At 52.2% G+C, this 20,686-nt stretch overlaps 1 protein-coding gene across 3 annotated transcripts; it reads left to right on the top strand.

Annotated features, from left to right (window-relative positions):
* Nucleotides 1-200: 200 nt before the first annotated feature.
* Nucleotides 201-20,663, top strand: HOMER3 (homer scaffold protein 3). 3 transcript variants are annotated; one of them, XM_056844325.1, is made up of 9 exons: nucleotides 201-278; nucleotides 2,137-2,293; nucleotides 2,968-3,099; nucleotides 3,343-3,450; nucleotides 7,821-7,942; nucleotides 11,357-11,513; nucleotides 15,741-15,848; nucleotides 17,498-17,578; nucleotides 20,470-20,663. In XM_056844325.1, exons 1-9 carry the CDS (start codon nucleotides 265-267, stop codon nucleotides 20,656-20,658), a joined length of 1,068 nt encoding a protein of 355 aa, XP_056700303.1. In that variant the 5' UTR covers nucleotides 201-264; the 3' UTR covers nucleotides 20,659-20,663. The 3 variants fall into 3 exon arrangements, with proteins under 3 accessions (XP_056700303.1, XP_056700304.1, XP_056700305.1); XM_056844326.1 differs by having other exon boundaries at nucleotides 17,498-17,572; XM_056844327.1 differs by lacking the exon at nucleotides 15,741-15,848.
* The last annotated feature ends 23 nt before the right edge of the window (nucleotides 20,664-20,686 follow it).

Here is a 20,686-nt window from a genome sequence, read left to right on the forward strand (position 1 = left end):
ACGGCTCGGAAAAATCTTTGGCTGGACCCGGCTGAATCACGACCAGGTGTCTTCCGCCTCAACCTCTTCCTCCTGTCCTCTGTGCTACACTCTTGTGTTTGTGTGTGGCCACTAACGGCAGACATTTTTCATTGCTAGGAAATGAACCGCCCGCCAGACCCCAGCCAAAGTGGGATTTCAGCTCCGGGGAACCGCTAACCGGGACGGCCGATGTCTGTGTAACCCCTTTGTCTTCTAACCACCTGTCTCCGTCACTATTAACCAATGTCAACGATTAGGTAACGGCTTGACCTGTAAATGCGAAACGGTGCGTTTTGTATATGCGTGCTTGTGCTCAAACGTAAGTCGTTTGCAGTAACTTGTACTCCTCCTTTCAAGCAAAGAAGTTGAAAAGAGAGGTAAATCACCCGATGCTGATATCTAGATGATTTCCTGCACACACACACTTTTTGGTGGCTTTTTTTGTGGTCGCTGAGGGTTGCTTTCATTTCGACAAGCGGTTGGTTGAACGTTAGGAGAAAGTTACTGGCTGGCAGTAAATTCGAGTAGAGTAGGGTTGGGTTGAATGTGAGAAGAAACCTCCCAACCTTAAAAGCAGTTCAGCAGTGTTACCAGTTACCCAGAAGGCGTGGTGGGCTCTCCCTGGCTGGGGGTCTTCAAGCAAGAGCCAGGGTAGCGATCTTATGGGGTGGTCATGTCATTTATTAATACTGCACGTAGCCAGTCATACACAGAAGGAGAGAATAGTCAACACTTGTCTAAAATCCCATCGATAGTAAAACCAGAAATTCCAAATATAAAAGTGTAAAATACATCAATACAAGTATAAAAAGTATAAAATACATAAAATCCTCAGAGGTCGCTGCTATGTACATAGCTAGTAAGCCCGGTCATCCCAACAATTTGCACCTAATTTTGGATGTGGCGGTACAAGATTTAGCAGTGTTAACGGAAACCCTTGGATTTTCATCCTAGAGAAGCTTCCTTGCCGTCCGACTCCCAAGTTATCAGAGAGCCTGTTGGTCCATGGTGGGATAAATTTGCCACAGATCTCTTCATAGTCAGGGCAGCGGATGAGAATGTGCTCCGTGGTTTCTACACTTCCTATACCACACCGGCATAATCTCTCTGAGATGTTTTTTTTTTTAAAATATCTTGGGAATGGTCTAGCCCTACGTTCCCTGCATGGAGCCTGAGTTAGATTAGGCCAAGGGTGACGAACTCAATTGTTACGAGGGCAAGAAATGACAAAAATGTCGCTTGGCCGGGCCATGTCTCACCAGCCCAGATCGGGAGTGGTGGGGGTGGCTGTCTCACGGGCTGGATAAGAGCTCTCAAAGGGCCTTATGTTTGACACCCCTGTGCCTCTCGGGAGATAACCATTCAAGTAGCCAAATTTTGCCTCCAGTCTAGTGGGATTCGTAAATGGCTAACTGAAAACCCTTCCCCAAAGAAGATCTTCCCTCCTCTTCTTCAAATCATCCCTCCCAGAACCATCAACTTGTATTATTTTATTTTTATTATTTTCACCCAACTTTGATTTTTATCCAGAGCTGATTTTGTATCGGAATGAAACTTGATTGATTGACACCCCCGTGCTAGACTGCCTCTAGGGTCCCTTCCTACACAAGGAATCTTTGGTTCAGCCTTTACAGCCTCGTCCCCATAGCCTTCCTATATTCCCCCCTTTCCATCTCTAGATTTCATGAAAAGTTTCCTCCCAGTTATGCTGACCAACCGCTTCCTTTGCAACAGCTGCAGGGACAGTCAGTCCTCCACATAACCCGGTAGAACAGAGAGGCCTTTTACGCATGGCTGCTTCCTTGCGGTCACCCCGCCAACCGCATTCGGGGCTGTGCTTTGATTATGCTTGCATTTTCCGACCGTCAGAGGTCGCCTCGCTCTCCCCGTGCATTTCTGCACATTTGGCCCGCATTTTTTGGATTTGTGTCTAGCCAGCATTTGTTCTGGGTTTGTGGGTAGCCAATTTTCTGGAGACTGGCTAAACCAATCCAGAAAATGTGGGCAAAACGCGCAGAAACCCACGGGGAGAGGGAGACGCCTAAACGGCCGGAGAGTCGGGTGGCTTTTAGGTTGCGGGAGTTGCTGAATCCGTTCTCTGCTGCGTCACCGCAGGGAGCAGCCAATCTTCAGCACCCGAGCCCACATCTTCCAGATCGATCCGTCCACCAAGAGGAACTGGATCCCAGCGAGCAAGCACGCGTTGACTGTTTCCTACTTTTATGATGCCACTCGCAACGTCTACCGCATCATCAGTGTGGGAGGCACGAAGGTGAGACCCTAGAGGCAAGCAGGTCCTTCCTTCCTTCCTTCCTTCCTTCCTTCCTTCCTTCCTTCCTTCCTTCCTTCCTTCCTTCCTTCCTTCCTTCCTTCCTTCCTTCCTTCCTTCCTTCCTTCCTTCCTTCCTTCCTTCCTTCCTTCCTTCCTTCCTTCTTTTTCCCTGGCTTAGGAGACCGTTGAGTATCCCTTATCCAGACTGCTTGGGACCAGAAGTGGTCCATATTTCAGATCTTTCCATGTTTTGGAATATTTGCATATACATAATGAGATATCTCGGGGGTGGGACCCAAGTCTAAACACGAAATCCATTTATGTTTTAGGTATATTATAGGTTTTATGTACACTTTATACACATAGCCTAAATGTGATTTTAAACAATATTTTGAATAATTTTGTGTACATTGAACCATCAGAAAGCAAATTGGCGTGCTTCTGAGGGCCTGTGAGTCACGCCTACACGCCGGCTCAAAAAGTCCGGTTTTCGGGTCAGTCCGGATATCAGATGTCTGGCTAAGGGATGCTCAACCTGTAGTAACGTGGCTCTCCGAGAGATGGCTGTCCTCTGCACCCGCCGCGTGCAATGAAGCCCACCTCAAAACTGGTTTCCATGCCTGCACGGGCTGTGACCGTCCGGGCCTGACCCCTTGCCCGTGTGTCTCCCCACAGGCCATCATCAACAGCACTATCACCCCCAACATGACCTTCACGAAAACCTCGCAGAAATTTGGCCAGTGGGCCGACAGTCGCGCCAACACGGTGTACGGGCTGGGCTTCGCTTCGGAGCAGCATCTCTCCCAGGTAATGCTCGGCAGGGGGCCGGCTGACGGGGCGGCGGGGCTACTGCGTGTCTGGAAGGAAGGGTACGGGGAGACCCTCAGGCCCTTTGGCTTCACCCAGTGGAACAGGGAGAGGGGAAGGGGGAAAGACGGTGGTGGGTAATGGAATCCAGTCCGGATCTTCACGGCTTGTGGTGGTGGTGGTGGGGGGGTTCAGCCGTCCAAGATGGCGGGTGACGCCTCCTCTTTTCTTCCCGCCACGCAGTTCGCAGAGAAGTTCCAGGAGGTAAAGGAAGCCACCCGCTTGGCAAGGGAGAAGTCGCAAGATAAGACGGAGCTGACCAGTCCTGCCCTAAGTTTGACTTCCCAGCAGGTGAGCAGGGACTAGTCTTTTGGGGACAGGAAGGTTCCAGAGCTCTCACGAGCCTGCCCATGCCTTGGCTTCAGCACTTGGTGCCCTGCAGTGCGGGCCCGTGTGAGCCGAGGGGAAGCTGGTGGGCAGATGGGGCAGGGCCTTTTCGGCGGTGGCCCCCAGGCGGTGGAATTCCTGGCTCAAGAAAGATCTCCAGGACGCCCTCCCGCCTGGCGCTCCAAACCTTTCTTGTGCCAGATGTCTTCTCCCATGCTTAGGGCTGCCAGCTCCAAGTTAGGAAATACTTGGAGATTTTTGGGGAGGAGCCTGAGGAGGGTGGGGTGTGGGGAGGGGAGGGACTTCAGTGCCATAGAGACCAATTGCCAATGCAGCCGTTTTCTCCAGGAGAACTGATCTCTATTGCCTGGAGATCAGTTGTAACAGCTGGAGATGTCCAGCCACCACCTGGAGGTTGGAATTCAAAATATAGCACAAGACAATTGTTTCTAAAATGAAGAAACCAAACAATAGCAACTCATGCTATTACAGATATATATTGGAAACATTCAATAACCACAATTCTGGAGCAAAGAAATGTATATCACAGTTGGTCTAAGTATGACCCCAGCTCTCAGCATAAGGCTTTACAATACAAAATATAAGCCAAAATGCTCAGTTCTTATTCAGTCCGTATTAATAATTTCATAATAATAATTTCATAAAGTGCATCAGTAAACCACGGAAACAGGATGTAGAGCAATGGAGATCCGATATAATTCCATTTCGTGTAGACTTTTTCAAGCCTTCAATCTTTCCGTGCACTGTTCAATCAATGCATGAAGGAGTGTACCTTTCCTATGTATCTGGACGGCAAAGTCCAGATATCACCTGGAGGTTGGCAACCCTGCCCATGCTCTCACTTGTCAATGCAGTGTTGCCCTAACTGTACTCCACTGTCTGGTTTTTCTCATTTTTGTTACTTAAATTTGTAATTTCTGTTATTGTGACGGCGCTGTGTTTTATTAGCCTGGCGCGATCTCTACGGCTTACTGCCGTTTCTTCAGCATGTTAGATTTCTGCCGGTGGGTGTTTTAGATGATGAGTCTAAATTACTGCCACTGTTTTTTAATTGGTTTTTGTGTTTTTTACCCTGCCTTTCAACCCAACGATCCCCCAAGATTTCCACGTTAGATTAGTTTGGTGCTGTGATTTTCTTGGAAGGATTTTTGGGGGGGGGGTTATATGGGGCGCGCAGGGCTCTGTGAGCCGCTTCCACAGAAGAGCATCTATCTGCAGAGAAATTGGCAGGACCCGTCAAGCCAGCAGGGGGCTCTGCAGAGCTCCCCTGTTGCCAGCCTTGAGATAGCCAGATGCCTGGTGGCCTCCTGCTTGGGACAAGAATGCCCAGGCCTTAGGGTTGCCAATCTCCAGGTGGGGCCTGGAGTTCTCCCCAAGTTATAGCTGTGCTCCAGAATCCACGAGATCTGTTTCCCTGGAGAAAAGGAACGGCTGCTTGAACCCTGTTGTCCCTCCTCTGCCTTCCCCATGCTTACCCCCAAATCTCCAGGGATTTTCCAACCTAGAGTCGGCCGTCGTATTGGGCTCTGATCCCCCCCCCCGTTTCGCTGTAATCTTTTCTTAACCTGGCTTGTTGCGACCTTTTTGGGAAAATCCCGTGCATGGTTGTACGCATTGTGAATGAGTAGGGTTGCACATTTTTGCACACCCATCAGCACCAGTTTCCCTGCCACCACCAGAGATAGGGTTGCCAAACTCCAGGGACTAGCTGGAGATCTCCCGCTATTACAGCTGATCTCCAGCCGATAGAGCTCTGTTCGCCCGTGGAAAATGGCCGCTTTGGCAATTGGACTCTGTGGCATTGAAGCCCCTCCCCAAACCCCACCCTTCTCAGGCTCTGCCCCCAAAACCTCCAGGTATTTCCCAACCCGAAGCTGCCAACCCTAACCAGAGGACTTCATATGAACATATGAAGCTGCCATATACTGAATCAGACCCTTGGTCCATTAAAGTCAGTATTGTCTACTCTGACCGGCAGCGACTCTCCAGGGTCTCAGGCTGAGGTCTTTCACATCACCTACTTGCCTGGCCTCTTTAACAGGAGATGCCAGGGAGTGAACCTGGGACCTTCTGCATGCCAAGCAGAGGCTCTACCACGGGGCCATGGCCCCTCTCCATGAATCTCCAGGGTCTCAGGCTGAGGTCTTTCACATCACCTACTTGCCTAGTCCCTTTAACTGGAGATGCCGGGGATTGAACCTGGGACCTTCTGCATGCCAAGCAGAAGCTCTACCACTGAGCCACAGCCTCTCCCTTCAGGGTGTTTTTTTTAAATTAGCAATGGACATATCGCTGTAGTGTTATAGCATTATGTCTACTAGTGCTACGAGTTCCCAGTTTCTCTCTCTCTCTTTTTAAGTAACTCTGTGGCCCCCCGGACCCCCCATCCCGAGGACTAAGGTGAGGCAGAACAGAGCCGCTGTGCGCGCTTCTGGGGCGCCTCTTCTCCTCCCCGGGGCGTTCCCCCCCCCACCCCCCGCCGGCAGCTCCTGCTCACGCGGCTTTTCTTTGCACAAAACCAACCATGGAGACGCAGCCCGGCCCTGGCTTTTGCCGGGAACCGTTTTGTGCGGCGACTGTTTGCCGCTAGTTTGGTTTTTTTAAAATCTCCCTCCTCTTCCTGTGCAGAAAAGGGCACATGGGTTTGTTTTGAAGCGGCGGCGTGGCCCTGACCCCTCGCTTCCAGTGCTAGGCTCGGCAGTCTTTGGGTGCCTGAAACAACCCCCTTAAGTTTAAGAAATTTGGCTCTCAAAAGAAATCTCAATATTTGTACTGTTGATATTTGGCTCTGTTGACTAATGGGTTTGCCGACCACTGGCCTAAGGTCATAGACTCAGCATTGCTGACAGATGGCCATCTAGCCTCTGCTTCAAAACCTCCAGGGAAGGAGAGCTCCCCACCTCCCGAGGAAGCCTGCTCCACCGAGGAACTGCTCTAACTGTTAGGAAATTCTTCCTGTTTTCTGTGAATTGTCCGTGCATGGCTTTTGCATGCCCTGTGAGCTGGCCGCTGTAGGGGAGCGGAGAAGGGACCCCCCACCCTGGAAGCGGCGCTCGGAGGGGTGAATTCTCTATCGTCCCCGAGGACACAGCCCGGGGACGGCGGCTTCGCTCCGATCTCCTGGGAAACGGGAGGGACGGATCTGGAGGAGGGAAGACGGCGTGTTCCTCAGCCGAGGCACAGATGGATTGACAGCGTATGAGGAGGAGGGAGTGCGAACAGTCCCTTGGCCTGGGGGGAGAGAGGAGGAGGAGGAGGAGAATGGCAGATAGTGTGTATGTGTTGGAGGGGGGGGGTTAATAGGACTGTTGCCACCATGCCCCAATCGTGCTGTTCTAAGTGCTGTGCAACCATTTTTTTAAAAAAAGCCCTTCTGGAGTCGGCATTTCCGTACCTAACTTACCTCGCAGGGTTGTTGTGAGGGTCCAACAGGGAAGGGGGAGGCATGCGGGCTGCCCTGCGCTCTTGGGAGCAAGCGTGGGATGGAAATATCGGGAGACCGGTGGATGGGTCGCCACAGGGCTTGGTTCAGAGCCAGTGGGGCGTAGCATCGGACTACGATCCGGGAGACCCAGGTTCGAATCCCTGCTTTCCCAGGGCAAGTAGCTTGGGCAACCTCGGGCCAGTCACGCACTCTTAATCTAACTTAACTCACAGGGCATTTGTGAGGAGGAAATGGAGGATATGAGCTGCTTTGGATCTCCATTGGAGAGAAAGGCCAAACAAAGTAAATAAATAAATGGGAGGGTTATCGTTGCACGCCTGGGAGGGGGCCGACACAGAATGGACTCCAGGGTGTGTTCCCCCCCCCCCACATCATGACTCAAGGCGCCACCTAATCTGGTGAACTGGGTTCGATTCCCCACTCCTCCACATGAAGCCAGCTGAGTGACCTTGGGCTAGTCTCAGCTCTCTCAGCCCCACCTACCCCACAGGGTGTCTGTTGTGGGGAGGGGAAGGGGAGGCGATTGTAAGCCGGTTTGACTCTTCCTTAAGTGGTAGAGAAAGTTGGCATATGAAAAACCAACTCCCCCTCTGATCCGGAGAACCGGGTTCGATTCCCCACTCCTCCACATGAGCGGCGGAGGCTAATCTGGTGAACTGGGTTTGTATCCCCTCTCCTCCACATAAAGCCAGCTGGGTGACCTTGGGCTAGTCACAGCTCTCTCAGCCCCACCTCCCTCACAGGGTATTTTGTGGGGAAGGGAAGGTGATTGTAAGCCGGTTTGATTCTTCCTTAAGTGGTGGAGAAAGTCGGCTTATAAAAACCAACTCTGCTTCTTCTTCTCCTCCTCCTCCTTCTTCCGCCACAGATCTACCCGAGCCCCATCCTCAGCTCCAATGGGCCCGGCGACGACAAACTCTTCCGTAGCCAGAGCGCAGATATGGAGATGACGACGGAAAGGGAGCGGATCAAGAAGATGCTCTCGGAAGGGTGAGGAAGTGGTCCAGATCCGGTGTGTGTGTGTCTGTGTGTGCATGCTGCCCTGGCAAGTTCTAACGGGAACAGCCCCGGATCTGTCAACGGAGGCTGTGGTTCCCTGCTGCCAAGAAACATGCAACCAGACAATGTCAGTGCATGGCATTCATATTCCAAAATATGAAGCCAGCGTGGTGACGCGGTTAAGAGCGGTGGTTTGGAGTGGTTGATCTGGAGAACCGGGTTCAATTCCCCACTCCTCCACATGAGCGGCGGAGGCTAATCTGGTGAACTGGGTTGGCTTCCCCACTCCTCCACATGAAGCCAGCTGGGTGACCTTGGGCTAGTCACACTCTCTCAGCCCCACCTACCTCCCAGGGTGTCTGTTGTGGGGAGGGGAAGGAAAGGTGATTGTAAGCCAGTTTGATTCTTCCTTAAGTGGTAGAGCAAGTTGGCATAGAAAAACCAACTCTTCTTTTTCTTCAAAATGGTTTCCAGCGCAAGGTGGATTACAATTTCGGGCCCTGCCTGCAGCTGTCTGCAGCTGGTTGGTGCGCTCAACAGCATAACAGGGTCACCCTCCGAAACTGACCGTCAGTGGCTTCGAGACTGGCGGAAGGAAGTTCTGTGTCATGTAGCGGATGGTTGACTTGTGGAACTCACTGCCACAAGATGCGGAGGACAGCCACCGGATTCAGGAGCTGGGACAGATATATGGAGGGACATGTCTGTCGTTAGCTATTAGCCCTGGTGACCAAATGGACAGATATATGGAGGGACATGACTGTCAAATGCTGGGGAGGAGATCGGGGTGGGGGGCTTTTGTCAGGGGCCCCCCAGAGTCTGGGCTTCACCTGGTAGGAAAAAGGATGATGAAGTAAATGATCTAATCTGGTATGGCTACTGTTTTGTAGGTTATAAAGAAACTGGAAGTATTTTTGTTTGTTTAAAAAAATAAAGGGAGAGAGAGAGATGGCATGCCAGTTGTGATAACTCAACATGCTTATGTTCTTATTTTTAAGAAGTGTGTTAAGTTATCACAATTGGCATGCCGTCGTCTGTCTCTCTCTGTTTTCTTCTTTTTAAAAAAACAAACAAACAAAAAGATTTCCAGCTTCTTTTCAACCAAAAATAATTACTAGAGATGAAACACAATTCCATGTGCGAACAAACTAGGACTGTCTCAACTCTCCTCCTTTTTTTAATGTATTTTTTTCCTCTTTCATGTGTCCAGATTCTCCCTTTTTAATGTATTTTTTTCCGTTCATGGGTGGATGTCGCTTCGCCTGTTCTTGCGGCTGGCGTTCCGAGCTTGTTTGTTCCTCTGGTGTCGTTGGTATGCAATTAATGCAAAAAAAAAAAAAAAAGTTACGGCATTAATTCTAGCAGGAGGAATTCAGCACAAGGAAATAGCGAATGGTGCGGAAATAAAGACTGGCTGCTTCGAGCCGCAGAAAGGACGGTCGAGGTTGAAATGCTCGGTCAGTTGAGAGGAACCTGGAATACGGCTTTCAATTGTGGAACCACACAGTTTCATTTAATCCTCTGGAGTTCCAGGTCAAAGGAGAAGAATAGAATCATAGAGTTGGAAGGGACCACCAGGGTTATCCAGTCCAACCCCCTGCACAATGCAGGAAATTCACAACCACCTCCCCCCACACACACACACCCAGTGACCCCTACTCCACGTCCCGAAGATGGCCAAGATTCCCTCCCTCTCATGATCTGCCTACGGTTGTAGAATCAGCATTGCTGACAGATGGCCATCTAGCCTTGGCTTAAAAACCTCCAGGGAAGGAGAGCTTACCACCTCCCGAGGAAGCCTGTTCCACTGAGGAACCGCTCCAACTGTTAGGAAATTCTTCCTGATGACTAGATGGAAACTCTTCTGATTTAATTTTAACCCGTTGGTTGTGGTCCGACCTTCTGGGGCAACAGAAAACAACTTGGCACCCTCCTCTCTATGACAGTCCTTCAAGTACTTGGAGATGGTTATCATGTCCCTTCTCAAGTCTCCTCCTCTCCAGGCTAAACATACCCAGCTCCTTCAACCTTTCCTCATAGGACTTGGCCTCCAGACCCCTTCACCATCTTTGTTGCCCTCCTCTGGACATGTTCCAGCTTGTCTACGTCCTTCTTAAATTGCAGCGCCCCAAAACTGAACACAATTCTACTGTACGTGAGATCTAACCAGAGTAGAGCAGAATAACATGGGGGGGATTCAACACTTTCCCCCTTGCCCTGGGGTACTCATTGAAAATCACTGCTAGAATACTATGCCCTGGGGTTTTTTACCTTTGTTGGTGAAGATTTACCTAGAGAAATTCCCTCCCCCCGGGGGGGAGCAGCTTTGTGAGCGGTAAACTGTGGTTTTCACTGGGAAAATTAGGGGAGGGGGAAAGCATCACAAGCTCCCTGTTAATTGCAACCCTAGTGGTTGCAAATGAAAAAGAGAACACCCCAAAAGGTTACGTTAAACGGATGACTGAAGTAACCGATTAAATTTTATCTGGGTTGGAGCCAGTGGCCTTTTATGCAGGGCCGTTTCCCTGCTGTCATGGCTACCAGTAAAAATGAATACTGGTCATGATGCATCCCTATTCTCTCCAGGATCAGAGAAGCATGCCTATTACATTAGGTGCTTTGGAAAGCAGGCAGGATAATGCTGCTGCAGCAGTCTTGTTTGTGGGCTTCCCAGAGGCACCTGGTTGGCCCCTGTGGGAACAGACTGCTGGACTTGATGGGCCTGGGTCTAATCCAGCAGGGCTTTCCTTATGTTCTTATGGAGGACTGGGCTATCCATGGCTACTGTTCAAAGTGGATACTAGACATGATGCACACCTATTCTCTCCAGGATCAGAGGAGCAGGCCTATTATCTTAGGTGCTGTGGAGCTCAGGCAGGATAAATGCTGCTGCAGCCGTCTTGTTTGTGGGCTTCCTGGAGGCACCTGGTTGGCCCCTGTGGGAACAGACTGCTGGACTTGATGGGCCTGGGTCTGATCCAGCATGGCCGTTCTTATGACTGCTTTGGGGCTTCCTTTCGATTATGCATGCCTTTTCCACCCATCAGAGGTCGCCTCCCTCTCCCCGCGCATTTTGCTCACATTTTCCAGATTCGGGCTAAAACAGCATCCGGAAAACTCAGGCCAAACACCCGGGGAGAGCGAGGCGACCTCTGACTGTCGGAAAAGGCAGGCATAATCGAAAGGAAGCCCCGAAGCAGTCGGCAGGGGTGATTGCGGGGAAACGTCCCTGCCTAAAAGGCCTACGTTCCTGAGCATGCAGAGAGCGCTAGATATGGAACCATTGTGCCTTCAGGTCTTTTGTCCCGAAAGAAAGAGAAGACACGGGACAGTTGTGGCTGTTTTGAGATCCTCGGCAGCAGGTGCCAAGGAACAGCAGCTCACTCCGTCTCCTTGCTCCCCCAGGTCTGTGTGCGAAGTCCAGTGGGAAGCCGAATTTTTCACCCTGCAAGACAGCAACAACAAGCTGGTGGCAGCGTTGCACGAAGCCAATGCCAACGTGGAGCAGTGGAAGAAGCAGCTGGCAGCCTACCAGGAAGAGACGGAAGCGCTGCGGATACGGGTGAGTTGGGCAGGGAGGGGGCGTCGGAGAGGGCCCCCTCCCCCAGTCTCACAGCCTCTGACAGATGCTTGATTTGGGCGCTACGAGGCGGTTCAAATAAAGAGGCTGCTTCATGGAGCGCGTGCAGAAGACCTGGCCCGAAAGGCCTGCTCTGAGGGGTAGCGTTGCCAACTCTGACCTGGGAAATTCCTGGAGATTTGGGAGTGGTACCTGTGGAGGAGGAGCCCCGTGGCGCAGAGTGGTAAGCTGCAGTCCAAGCTCTGCTCACGACCTGAGTTCGATCCCAACAGAAGCTGATTTCAGGTAGCCGGCTCGAGGTCGACTCAGCCTTCCATCCTTCCGAGGTCGGTAAAATGAGGACCCAGCTTGCTGGGGGGTAAAAGGGAAGACGACTGGGGAAGGCACTGGCAAACCACCCCGTAAAACAAAGTCCACCTAGTAAACATCAGGTTGTGGCGTCACCCCATGGGTCAGGAATGACCTGGTGCTTGCACAGGGGACCTGTACCTTTTTTTTAACCTGTGGAGGGGGGATATGGGGAGGGATTAGATCTAGAATCTATGGCAGGGGTGTTGAACTCATTTGTTACGAGGGCCGGATATGACATAAAAGTAACTTATTTGGGCCGGGCCATGCCTCGCTAGCCCAGATTGGGACTGGGGGGGGTGGCGGCTCGTGGGCCAGATAAGAACTCTCGAGGGGCTGGATACAACCCATGGGTCGTACGTTCGACACCCCTGATCTATGGTGTATTGTTGAGTTTGGCCGTCTGAAGCTGCCGTTTTTTACAGGGGAACTGATCTCTATAAGCAGGGGCGCCAGCGTGGTGTAGTGGTTAAGAGCGGTGGTTTGGAGCGGTGGACTCTAATCCAATGAACCGGGTTCGATTCCCCACTCCTCCACATGAGCGGCGGACGCTAATCTGGTGAATTGAATTTGTTTCCCCGCTCCTACACACGAAGCCAGCCGGGTGACTTTGGGCTAGTCACAGCTCTCTCTGAGCTCTCTCAGCCCCACCTAACTCACAGGGTGACTGTTGTGGGGAAGGTGATTGTAAGCCTGTTTGAGTCTTCCCTAAGTGGTAGAGAAAGTCGGCATATAAACACCAACTCTTCTTCTTCTTCTTCGTCCCGCCATCCGGGCTGCCTCGTATCCGGCATTCAGGAGAGACACAGGTTTTCTGTTTTGTTTCGGTTTCCTCGTTGTCGGCCTTAAAGTTGAGTAATTCTTCTGTAGCCATTCATTACCTTTGTCTTCTTGATGTTCACCTGCAGCATGAGATAGTAGCAGGAAAAAGAGAGACAGAGAGAGGGACACGGGCAAGCAACGCCGCTCCTGTTTCCAGAGACAGCAGTGCGGGTTCCCTGTCTGGCCCCTGGCTTTGTCGGGCAGCCACTTGGTGTGGCGAAAGACCGCTCTCCGGCTGCTAAAATTAGCTCCCGTTCAAGGTCGGCAGGTCAGACAAGAGGCCGGCTGGGGAGGAAGACAAATGGCCCCTTGTCAGGCTCCGGTAACAAGGTCCCGCTGCGATCTCTGCCAAGAAAAGAGAGGTCACCGCTCAGTCCCGGGAGAAGCATGGCCCCTGAACCATTGATCACACGGGCAGGAACGAACAGGGCCCCCCCGGGCCTTTTATTCCACCGCAGAGTAGACCTCACACTGGTGCAAATGACGCATGGCCTGAATGTACCATGCACAGCAAAAGGTCTGGCGGGAGAGCTGGTACTGTCCTACTCCCACGCCTCCCCCACAAAAAACAGGGGGTTTGTATAGCATTAAATTTAAACAGGTCTGTCTGCTTAAAACTGAGCAGCCATGAAAACAGACCTTCCTGCAAGGTGTTTTAAACAAAGGCTTTTAAACCTAGAGGCGGTGCGGTGTAGTGGTTGGAGTGTTGGACTAGAACCCAGGGTACAAATCCCTGCTTTCCAGGAAACGTAGTGCATGACTAGGGTTGCCAACCTCCGGGTACTAGCTGGTAATCTCCTGCTATTACAACTTATCTCCAGCCGATAGAGATCAGATCACCTGGAGAAAATGGCCGCTTTGGCAATTGGACTCTACGACATTGAAGTCCCTCCCCTCCACAAAGCCCGCCCTCCTCAGGCTCCGCCCCAAAAACCAGTGGTGAAGAGGGACCTGGAAACCCTGTGCATGACCTTGGACCTGTCAGTCGCTCAAGCTAGCCTACCACAAGGGGTTGTTGGGAAAATAAGCTGGCGGAGGGGAGAACCGAACCCTGAGTAACTTGGGGGAAGGATGAGATTGAAATGCGCTAAATAAAATCATGGCGCCGGAAGTAATTAGGTGGAACAGAAAATTATCCTGCCGCTAGCTTCTGTGGTTTTTTTCTTACTAATGACCTGGAGCAAGGGTGTCGAATTCAATTGTTACGAGGGATATAACATAAATGTCATTTGGTCGGGCCGGGCCATGCCTCGACAGCCCTGATCGGGACTGGGGGAGGGTGGCTGGCTCTTGGGGCGGGTAAGAGCTCTCAAGGGGCCGGGGCCGGCCTGCAGGTCTTATGATTGACACCCCCGTCCTAGAGGCGTGCGGTTCACGCTTGCACCGGTTTCCCCAAGAGGCTAAGAAATGCGCTTCTGAAAAATGCATCCTCTCTCCGTGAATAATTGACATCCTCTACCTGGCAGCGTTCAAAACACCTGGACTCTTAGGTGACCGCTGGGGTTTTGGTGGTGTAACCCTGCATTGCTCCTGCTTGGCTCCCCCAGGGCGGGGAAGGGCGACGGAGCAGGGGCTGAGGATCTGGCCCTGCCGGAGTCATCCCTGTGCTTTGCACCGGCTGACCGAGCTCTGCACGGAAGCGTGAAATGAGAGATGAGGACCAGCCCTGTAAGGTCACCTTCTTGGCAGGGGGAGAGGGGGCGAAGGAGAGGACTTGCGCCGTGTTTCAGAAGGCGAGCTGTGGAGGGGGAGGAGCCGTGGCTCAGTGGTAGAGCCTCTGCTTAGCATGCAGAAGGTCCCAGGTTCAATCCCCGGCATCTCCAGTTAAAGGGACTAGGCAAGTAGGTGATGTGAAAGACCTCTTCCTGAGACCCTGGAGAGCCGCTGCCGGTCTGAGCAGACAATACTGACTTGGATGGACCAAGGGTCTGATTCAGTATAAGGCAGCTTCATGTGTTCGTGTATGTGTTCATCCCGCCATCCAGGCCGCCTTGTATCCGGCATTTAGAAAAGACATAGGTTTTCCGGGGTTTTTTTTGTTCTTTCATTCGGAAGGCCTGTTTCTAGTCCCCTGCTGCTATGAAGGGAAGCAACCTGCGTCCCAGGAGAAAGGACTCCCTGTATCCTCATGCTTCTCCCTCTCTCTCTCAAGTTGAACTTTTGTGGCAAACAGAAATGGAAAGAACATGCCAAGAGTGTCCCTGGGAAAGCTTGATCAGCCCCCCCACATAGGGTTGCCAACCTCCAGGTGGCGGCTGGAGATCTCCCACTGTTACAGCTGATCTCCAGCCGACAGAAATCAGTTCCCATGGAGGAAATGGACTCTATGGCATTATGCCCTGCTGAGGTCCCTCCCCAACCCCTGCCTTCCTCAGGCTCCACCCCCAAACTCTTCCCGACCCGGAGCTGGCAACCCTAACTCTACGGCATTATACCCCGCTGAGGTCCCTCCCCCCAATCCCTCCCCAGGCTCCACCCCCATTTATTTAATACATTTTGTGCCTGTCTTTCTCCTCAATGGGGAACCAAAGCAGCTTTCATCCATTTTATCTTCACAACAACCCTGTGAGGTAGGTTAGGCTGAGTGTCTGTGACTGGCCCAAGGTCATCCAGCAGGCTTCCATGGCACGAGTGGGGATTCGGCCCCGGGTCTCCCAGAAACTAGTCCGGCAGGGTTGCCAGGTCCCTGTTTGCCGCCAGCGGGAGGTTTTTGGGGCGGAGGCTGAGGGCTGGGTTTGGAGAGGGGAGGGTCTCCAATGCCATAGAGTCCAATGGCCAAAGCGGCCATTTTTCTCCAGGGGAACTGATCTCTGTTGGCTAGAGATCTGTTGTAGTAGCGGGAGGTCTCCTGCTGGTTCCTGGAGGTTGGCAAGCCTATAGTCCGGTGCTCGTAACCACTACACCTCTCTTCCCAAATAGGAGCTGGCAACCCTATCTGGGGCAAAAGGAAATGCGGGGAACAAATGTTTTAAGAAATGCATAAATATAATCCTGAAGCTCTCCCTCCTCTCTCCTTGCACCCCTCCCCCCCACACACAGGTGGCCGAGCTGGAAGCCCAAAGAGGCCGCTATTCCTCAGGTGAAGCCAAGGAAGAGGCCAGCCCGGCGCTGGAGGAGCTGGAGCAGCTGGTGAAAGCCAAGGACAAGGTGAGCGATGGGCAGAGTCTTTGCGCTGCATAGCAGTGGGCTGAGCCATGAATCAGGCGTCCCCTGGACTGGAGAGCCAGCTTGGTGTAGTGGTTAAGAGCGGTGGTTTGGAGCGGTGGACTCTGATCTGGAGAACCGGGTTTGATTCCCCACTCCTCCACAAGAGCGGCAGAGGCTAATCTGGGGAACTAGGTTTGTTTCCCCACTCCGACACACGAAGCCTGCTGGGTGACCTTGGGCTAGTCACAGCTCTCTCAGCCCCACCTACCTCAAAGGGTGTTTGTTGTGGGGAGGGGAAGGGAGTAGCATCTTCCACTCATGTGGAGGATTGGGGAACCAAACCCGGTTCTCCAGATCAGAGTCCACCGCTCCAAACCACCGCTCTTAACCACTACACCATTCTGGCAACCCTAGGAACAATCATATAACATATTAACAGTAACATATTAACAGTAAAATAAGGTCGTATAACACTTTCTTTGCAGTGTGAATGAACAAAGCAGTGCTTTCAAGGTGGAAGAATGGGGGGGGGAACACACTAGATGCCTGCTTGTGCCGAGGCTTAGTGAGGGCAGCTTTCCAGGTGGCAAAACAGCGCCCTCTCTGCTTCTTGTTCCCGCAGCCCAGCAAAAGGGCCATTCTGCTCTTGCTTCTCACTTCCTAGAGCTCTGCTAGGATTTATTTTCCTGCAAAGGAGAGAAAGCCCTTGGAGAGACTTCTGAAGTCTTTGCAACATTTGCTTAATTTGCAAATGTGCAAGCAGGGCTGGAGGGGAGGCGAGCCAAGCCTGCCCGGACGCCTGAGCCGTTGTCTCCCGTTAGAGAGAGTCGGAATGGGAGGAAGACCCAGGGTCAGGATCCTGGGGCGTTCCCCCCCCCTCCCCGGCCCTCGGTGCCACAGAGGGGAGGTTTCCCATTAGAGGCCCACCTCCCAGGCAAAATTCCCCTCTCTCTTCTGGGGTGGGTGGGAGTTGCACATTGCAAACACCCTCCTGCGACCCATACTACAGATGGGTCGCAGTCTCCTGGCCAGCCCCTCTGGCTGCCTCCCGCCTGCATGGCTTTTTCCATCCGCAGCTGCCACGTTTCCCCTCTCACATGGATGCCAATTAAATTAACAATTTAAAGCAGAGGCTGAATTACAGGCAAGAGCCGGCTCATTTGCATATCCCTTCCAAGAGTGCTTTGCCAGCCAAAATCCGAGCTGTATAACGGTTCTTTCTTTCTTTCTTTCTTTCTTTCTTTCTTTCTTTCTTTCTTTCTTTCTTTCTTTCTTTCTTTCTTTCTTTCTTTCTTTCTTTCTTTCTTTCTTTCTTTCTTTCTTTCCCATTCTCTTCATTCTCTGACTCAGTCTCCCTCCTTTCTCTCTCTCTTTTCCTCGTATCACTAACATGCTAAATTTGCAAGGCAGGAGAAGAGGGTCAAAACCTTTTTTTTAACACAATTAAGCGGTTTGATTTCGAAACTTTGGATGAAATGCTTTCCAAAAACAAGCCTGTGTGTGTCGTGGGGTGGAGGAGGTGCGTGGTGTTGGCTGTCAGCATTTTTGCGCAAGCGGAGTCCTCACCTGCCCGTGTCAATCCGCCAGCCTCAGAATTTAATTTTGCTTCTCTTCCAATTCCCAACACCCCCCCCCCCCCCGCGGTTCAGGAGCTTCAGCAACTGAAGAGCCAGAAAGGGGGACGCTGGGAAGGCGACGAAGAGACCGAGGAAACTTTCCAGAAGGTGCAGGTAACAGAGGAAAGATGTTTGGGGAGAGGGGTCGGGGAGGAAGCCGTGAGACACGCCCTCTGTTCAGACAAATGGAATTCTTTTGCCCCACAACAAACCGCTGTTCTGCCTGGGAGTTGCAGAAGATGGATCAAACCTAGGGTTGCCAACCTCCGGGGACTAGCTGGCGATCTCCCGCTATTACAACTGATATCCAGCCGACAGAGGTCAGTTCCCCTGGAGGAAATCGCCGCTTTGGCCATTGGACTCTATGGCATTGAAGTCCCTCCCCTCACCAATCCCCGCCCTCCTTAGACTCCGCCCAAAAAATCTCCTGCCGGTGGCAAAGAGGGACCTGGCAACCCTACTTATCATAGGTCTTTTAAGCATGGCTGTTTCCCTCGCCGTCGCCCCACTGACGACTTCGGGTTCTTCGCTTGGCTTGTGCATGCTCTTTCCGACTGTCAGAGGTCACCTCGCTCTCCCCCTGCGTTTCCCTTTTCTTTGTTCCCCTGGAGGAAATCGCTGCTTTGGCCATTGGACTCTATGGCATTGAAGCCCCTCCCCTCCCCAAACTCCTCCCTCCCCAGGCTCCGCCCCAAAAACATCCCGCAGGTGGTGAACAGGGACCTGGCAACCCTAGGTTATAAAGGACAGGAAATGGAGAACCTTGCCCTGGCTCTTCCCCCAGCTGTATCTCCTCCGCTGAGCGAGTGCGTGAGCGCAAAAGGAAGAGGTTGAAACTGAGGAAGGAGGAGGACGAGACGCCCCCAGACTCTTGCCCCCTTTGGTTCCAAACCCGTTGACCTCTCCGGTTATCCTCTCCCGTCTCCCGCCTCCCCCACCCACCCCGCTTTGATTGGGCTGGGCCTAGACAGGAGGCGCTCCATCTGTGCCTGTGTGCGGGAACAGGCAGACGGCCACCTCCTCGTGTTCCTGTGAAATCCGGGTTTGACGGGGTTCCAGTCCAGCCATTCGTGTGCATGTCACGGGGAACTCAGTGGTCGAGCATCTGCTTGGCGTGCAGAAGGTCCCAGGTTCCATCCCCAGCATCGCCAGTGAAAAGGAGCAGGCGGTAGGTGATGGGAAAGACCTCTACCTGAGACCTGGAGAGCCATGGAGAGGGGCCGTGGCTCAGTGGTAGAGCATCTGCTTGGCATGCAGAAGGTCCCAGGTTCAGTCCCCGGCATCTCCAGTGAAAAGGAGCAGGTGGTAGGTGATGGGAAAGACCTGAGATTCTGGAGAGCTGCTGCCAGTCAGAGTAGACAATACCGACCTTAATAGACCGATAGTCTGATTTCGTATAAGGCAGCTTGCTATGTACGCATGACCTGTTAAATATAGTCATAGCAGTACTGATTATCGACTGGGTGCCTAAGATGTAGGCTTACGTTTTTCGGCAGGTTAAATTCAGAGGCAGAACAACCAAAGATAAACATAGGAAGCCATTTTGTGTAGATTCAGGCCAATGCTTTCATAGAATCATAGAGTTGGAAGGGGACTACCAGGGTCATCTAGTCCAACCCCCTGCACAATTCAGGAAACACACAACTACTTCCCCCCCACAGCCCCAGTGACCCCCACTCCATACCCAGAAGATGGCCAAGATGCCCTCCCTCTCATCATCTGCTTGAGGTCACAGAATCATCATTGCTGACAGGTGGCCATCTCTGCTTCAAAACCTCCAGGGAAGGAGAGCCCACCACCTCCCGAGGAAGCCTGTTCCACTGAGGAACCGCTCTAACAGAAAGTTCTTCCTAATGTCTAGACGGAAACTCTTTTGATTTAATTTCATCCCGTTGGTTCTGGTCCGACTTTCTGGGGCAACAGAAAACAACTCCGCGCAATCCTCTCTATGACAGCCCTTCAAGTACTAGATTCAAGTACTTGATGTGCCCGCACGCCACATCTTGTGAAGGTGGCATTCTACAGGGAGAGAAATCAGTGCGCTTAGACTAGAGTAACTCTTTTTAGGACTGCACTGTTAGAGTCTCAGGCACACGGGCCACGATTCAGATCAGAACTGAGGCACACGGAGAGAGGGAGCCACACGGTGGCTCTCCACATGTGACCTCCGTCCCTCTCTCTCTTTGTCCCTCTCTCTCTGCCTCTTTGAGAGCCATCATGGTATAGTGGTTAAGAGTGGTGGTTTGGAGTGGTGGACTCTGATCCGGAGAACTGGGTTTGATTCCCCATTCCTCCACATGAGCTGCGGAGGCTAACCTGGTGAACCGGGTTGGTTTCCCCACTCCTACACACGAAGCTGAGTTGTTTTGTGTTGTCCCAGAAGGTCAGACCAGAACCAACGGGTTGAAATGAAATCAAACGAGTTTCCATCTAGACATTAGGAAGAATTTTCTAACAATTAGAGCGGTTCCTCAGTGGAACAGGCTTGCTCGGGAGGTGGTGAGCTCTCCTTCCCTGGAGGTTTTCAAGAAGAGGCTAGATGGCCATCTGTCAGCCATGCTGATTCTATGACCTTAGGCAGTTCATGAGAGGGAGGGCATCTTGGCCACCTTCTGGGCATGGAGTGGGGGGTCACTGGGAGTGTGGGGAGGGGAGGTGGTTGTGAATTTCCTGCATTGTTCAGGGGGTTGGACTAGATGACCCTGGTGGTACCTTCCAACTCTATGATTCTGGGATTCTATGAACCGGGTTCGATTCCCCACTCCTCCACATGAGCAGCGGAGGCTAATCTGGTGAACTGGATTTTGTTTCCCCACTCCTACACATGAAGCCAGCTGGGTGACCTTGGGCTAGTCATAGTTCTCTTAGAGCTCTCTGAGCCCCACCTACCTCACAGGGTGTCTGTTGTGGGGAGGGGGAGGGGATTGTCAGCCGGTTTGAGTCTCCCTTAAGTGGCAGAGTAAGTCGGCCTATAAAAACCCAACTCTTCTTCTTCTTCTTGTCAGGATCTGGAGAGACGAAACAAGGACCTGGAGCAGCGCCTGCAGCTGGCCGAGCAGACCCTCTCCGAGACCCTGGCCGAGCGGGAGAAGATGTACCACGAGGTGTCCAAGGTGGCGGAGATCATGGACATGAAGATCTTCGAGCTGAGCGAACTGCGGCAGGACTTGGCCAAGCTGGTGGAGAGCAACTGAGCTGGAGGGGGTGCCGGGGGGAGCCCAC

The sequence above is a fragment of the Euleptes europaea genome, chromosome 2 (genome assembly GCF_029931775.1).
Source record: "Euleptes europaea isolate rEulEur1 chromosome 2, rEulEur1.hap1, whole genome shotgun sequence".
Lineage (NCBI taxonomy): Eukaryota > Metazoa > Chordata > Lepidosauria > Squamata > Sphaerodactylidae > Euleptes > Euleptes europaea.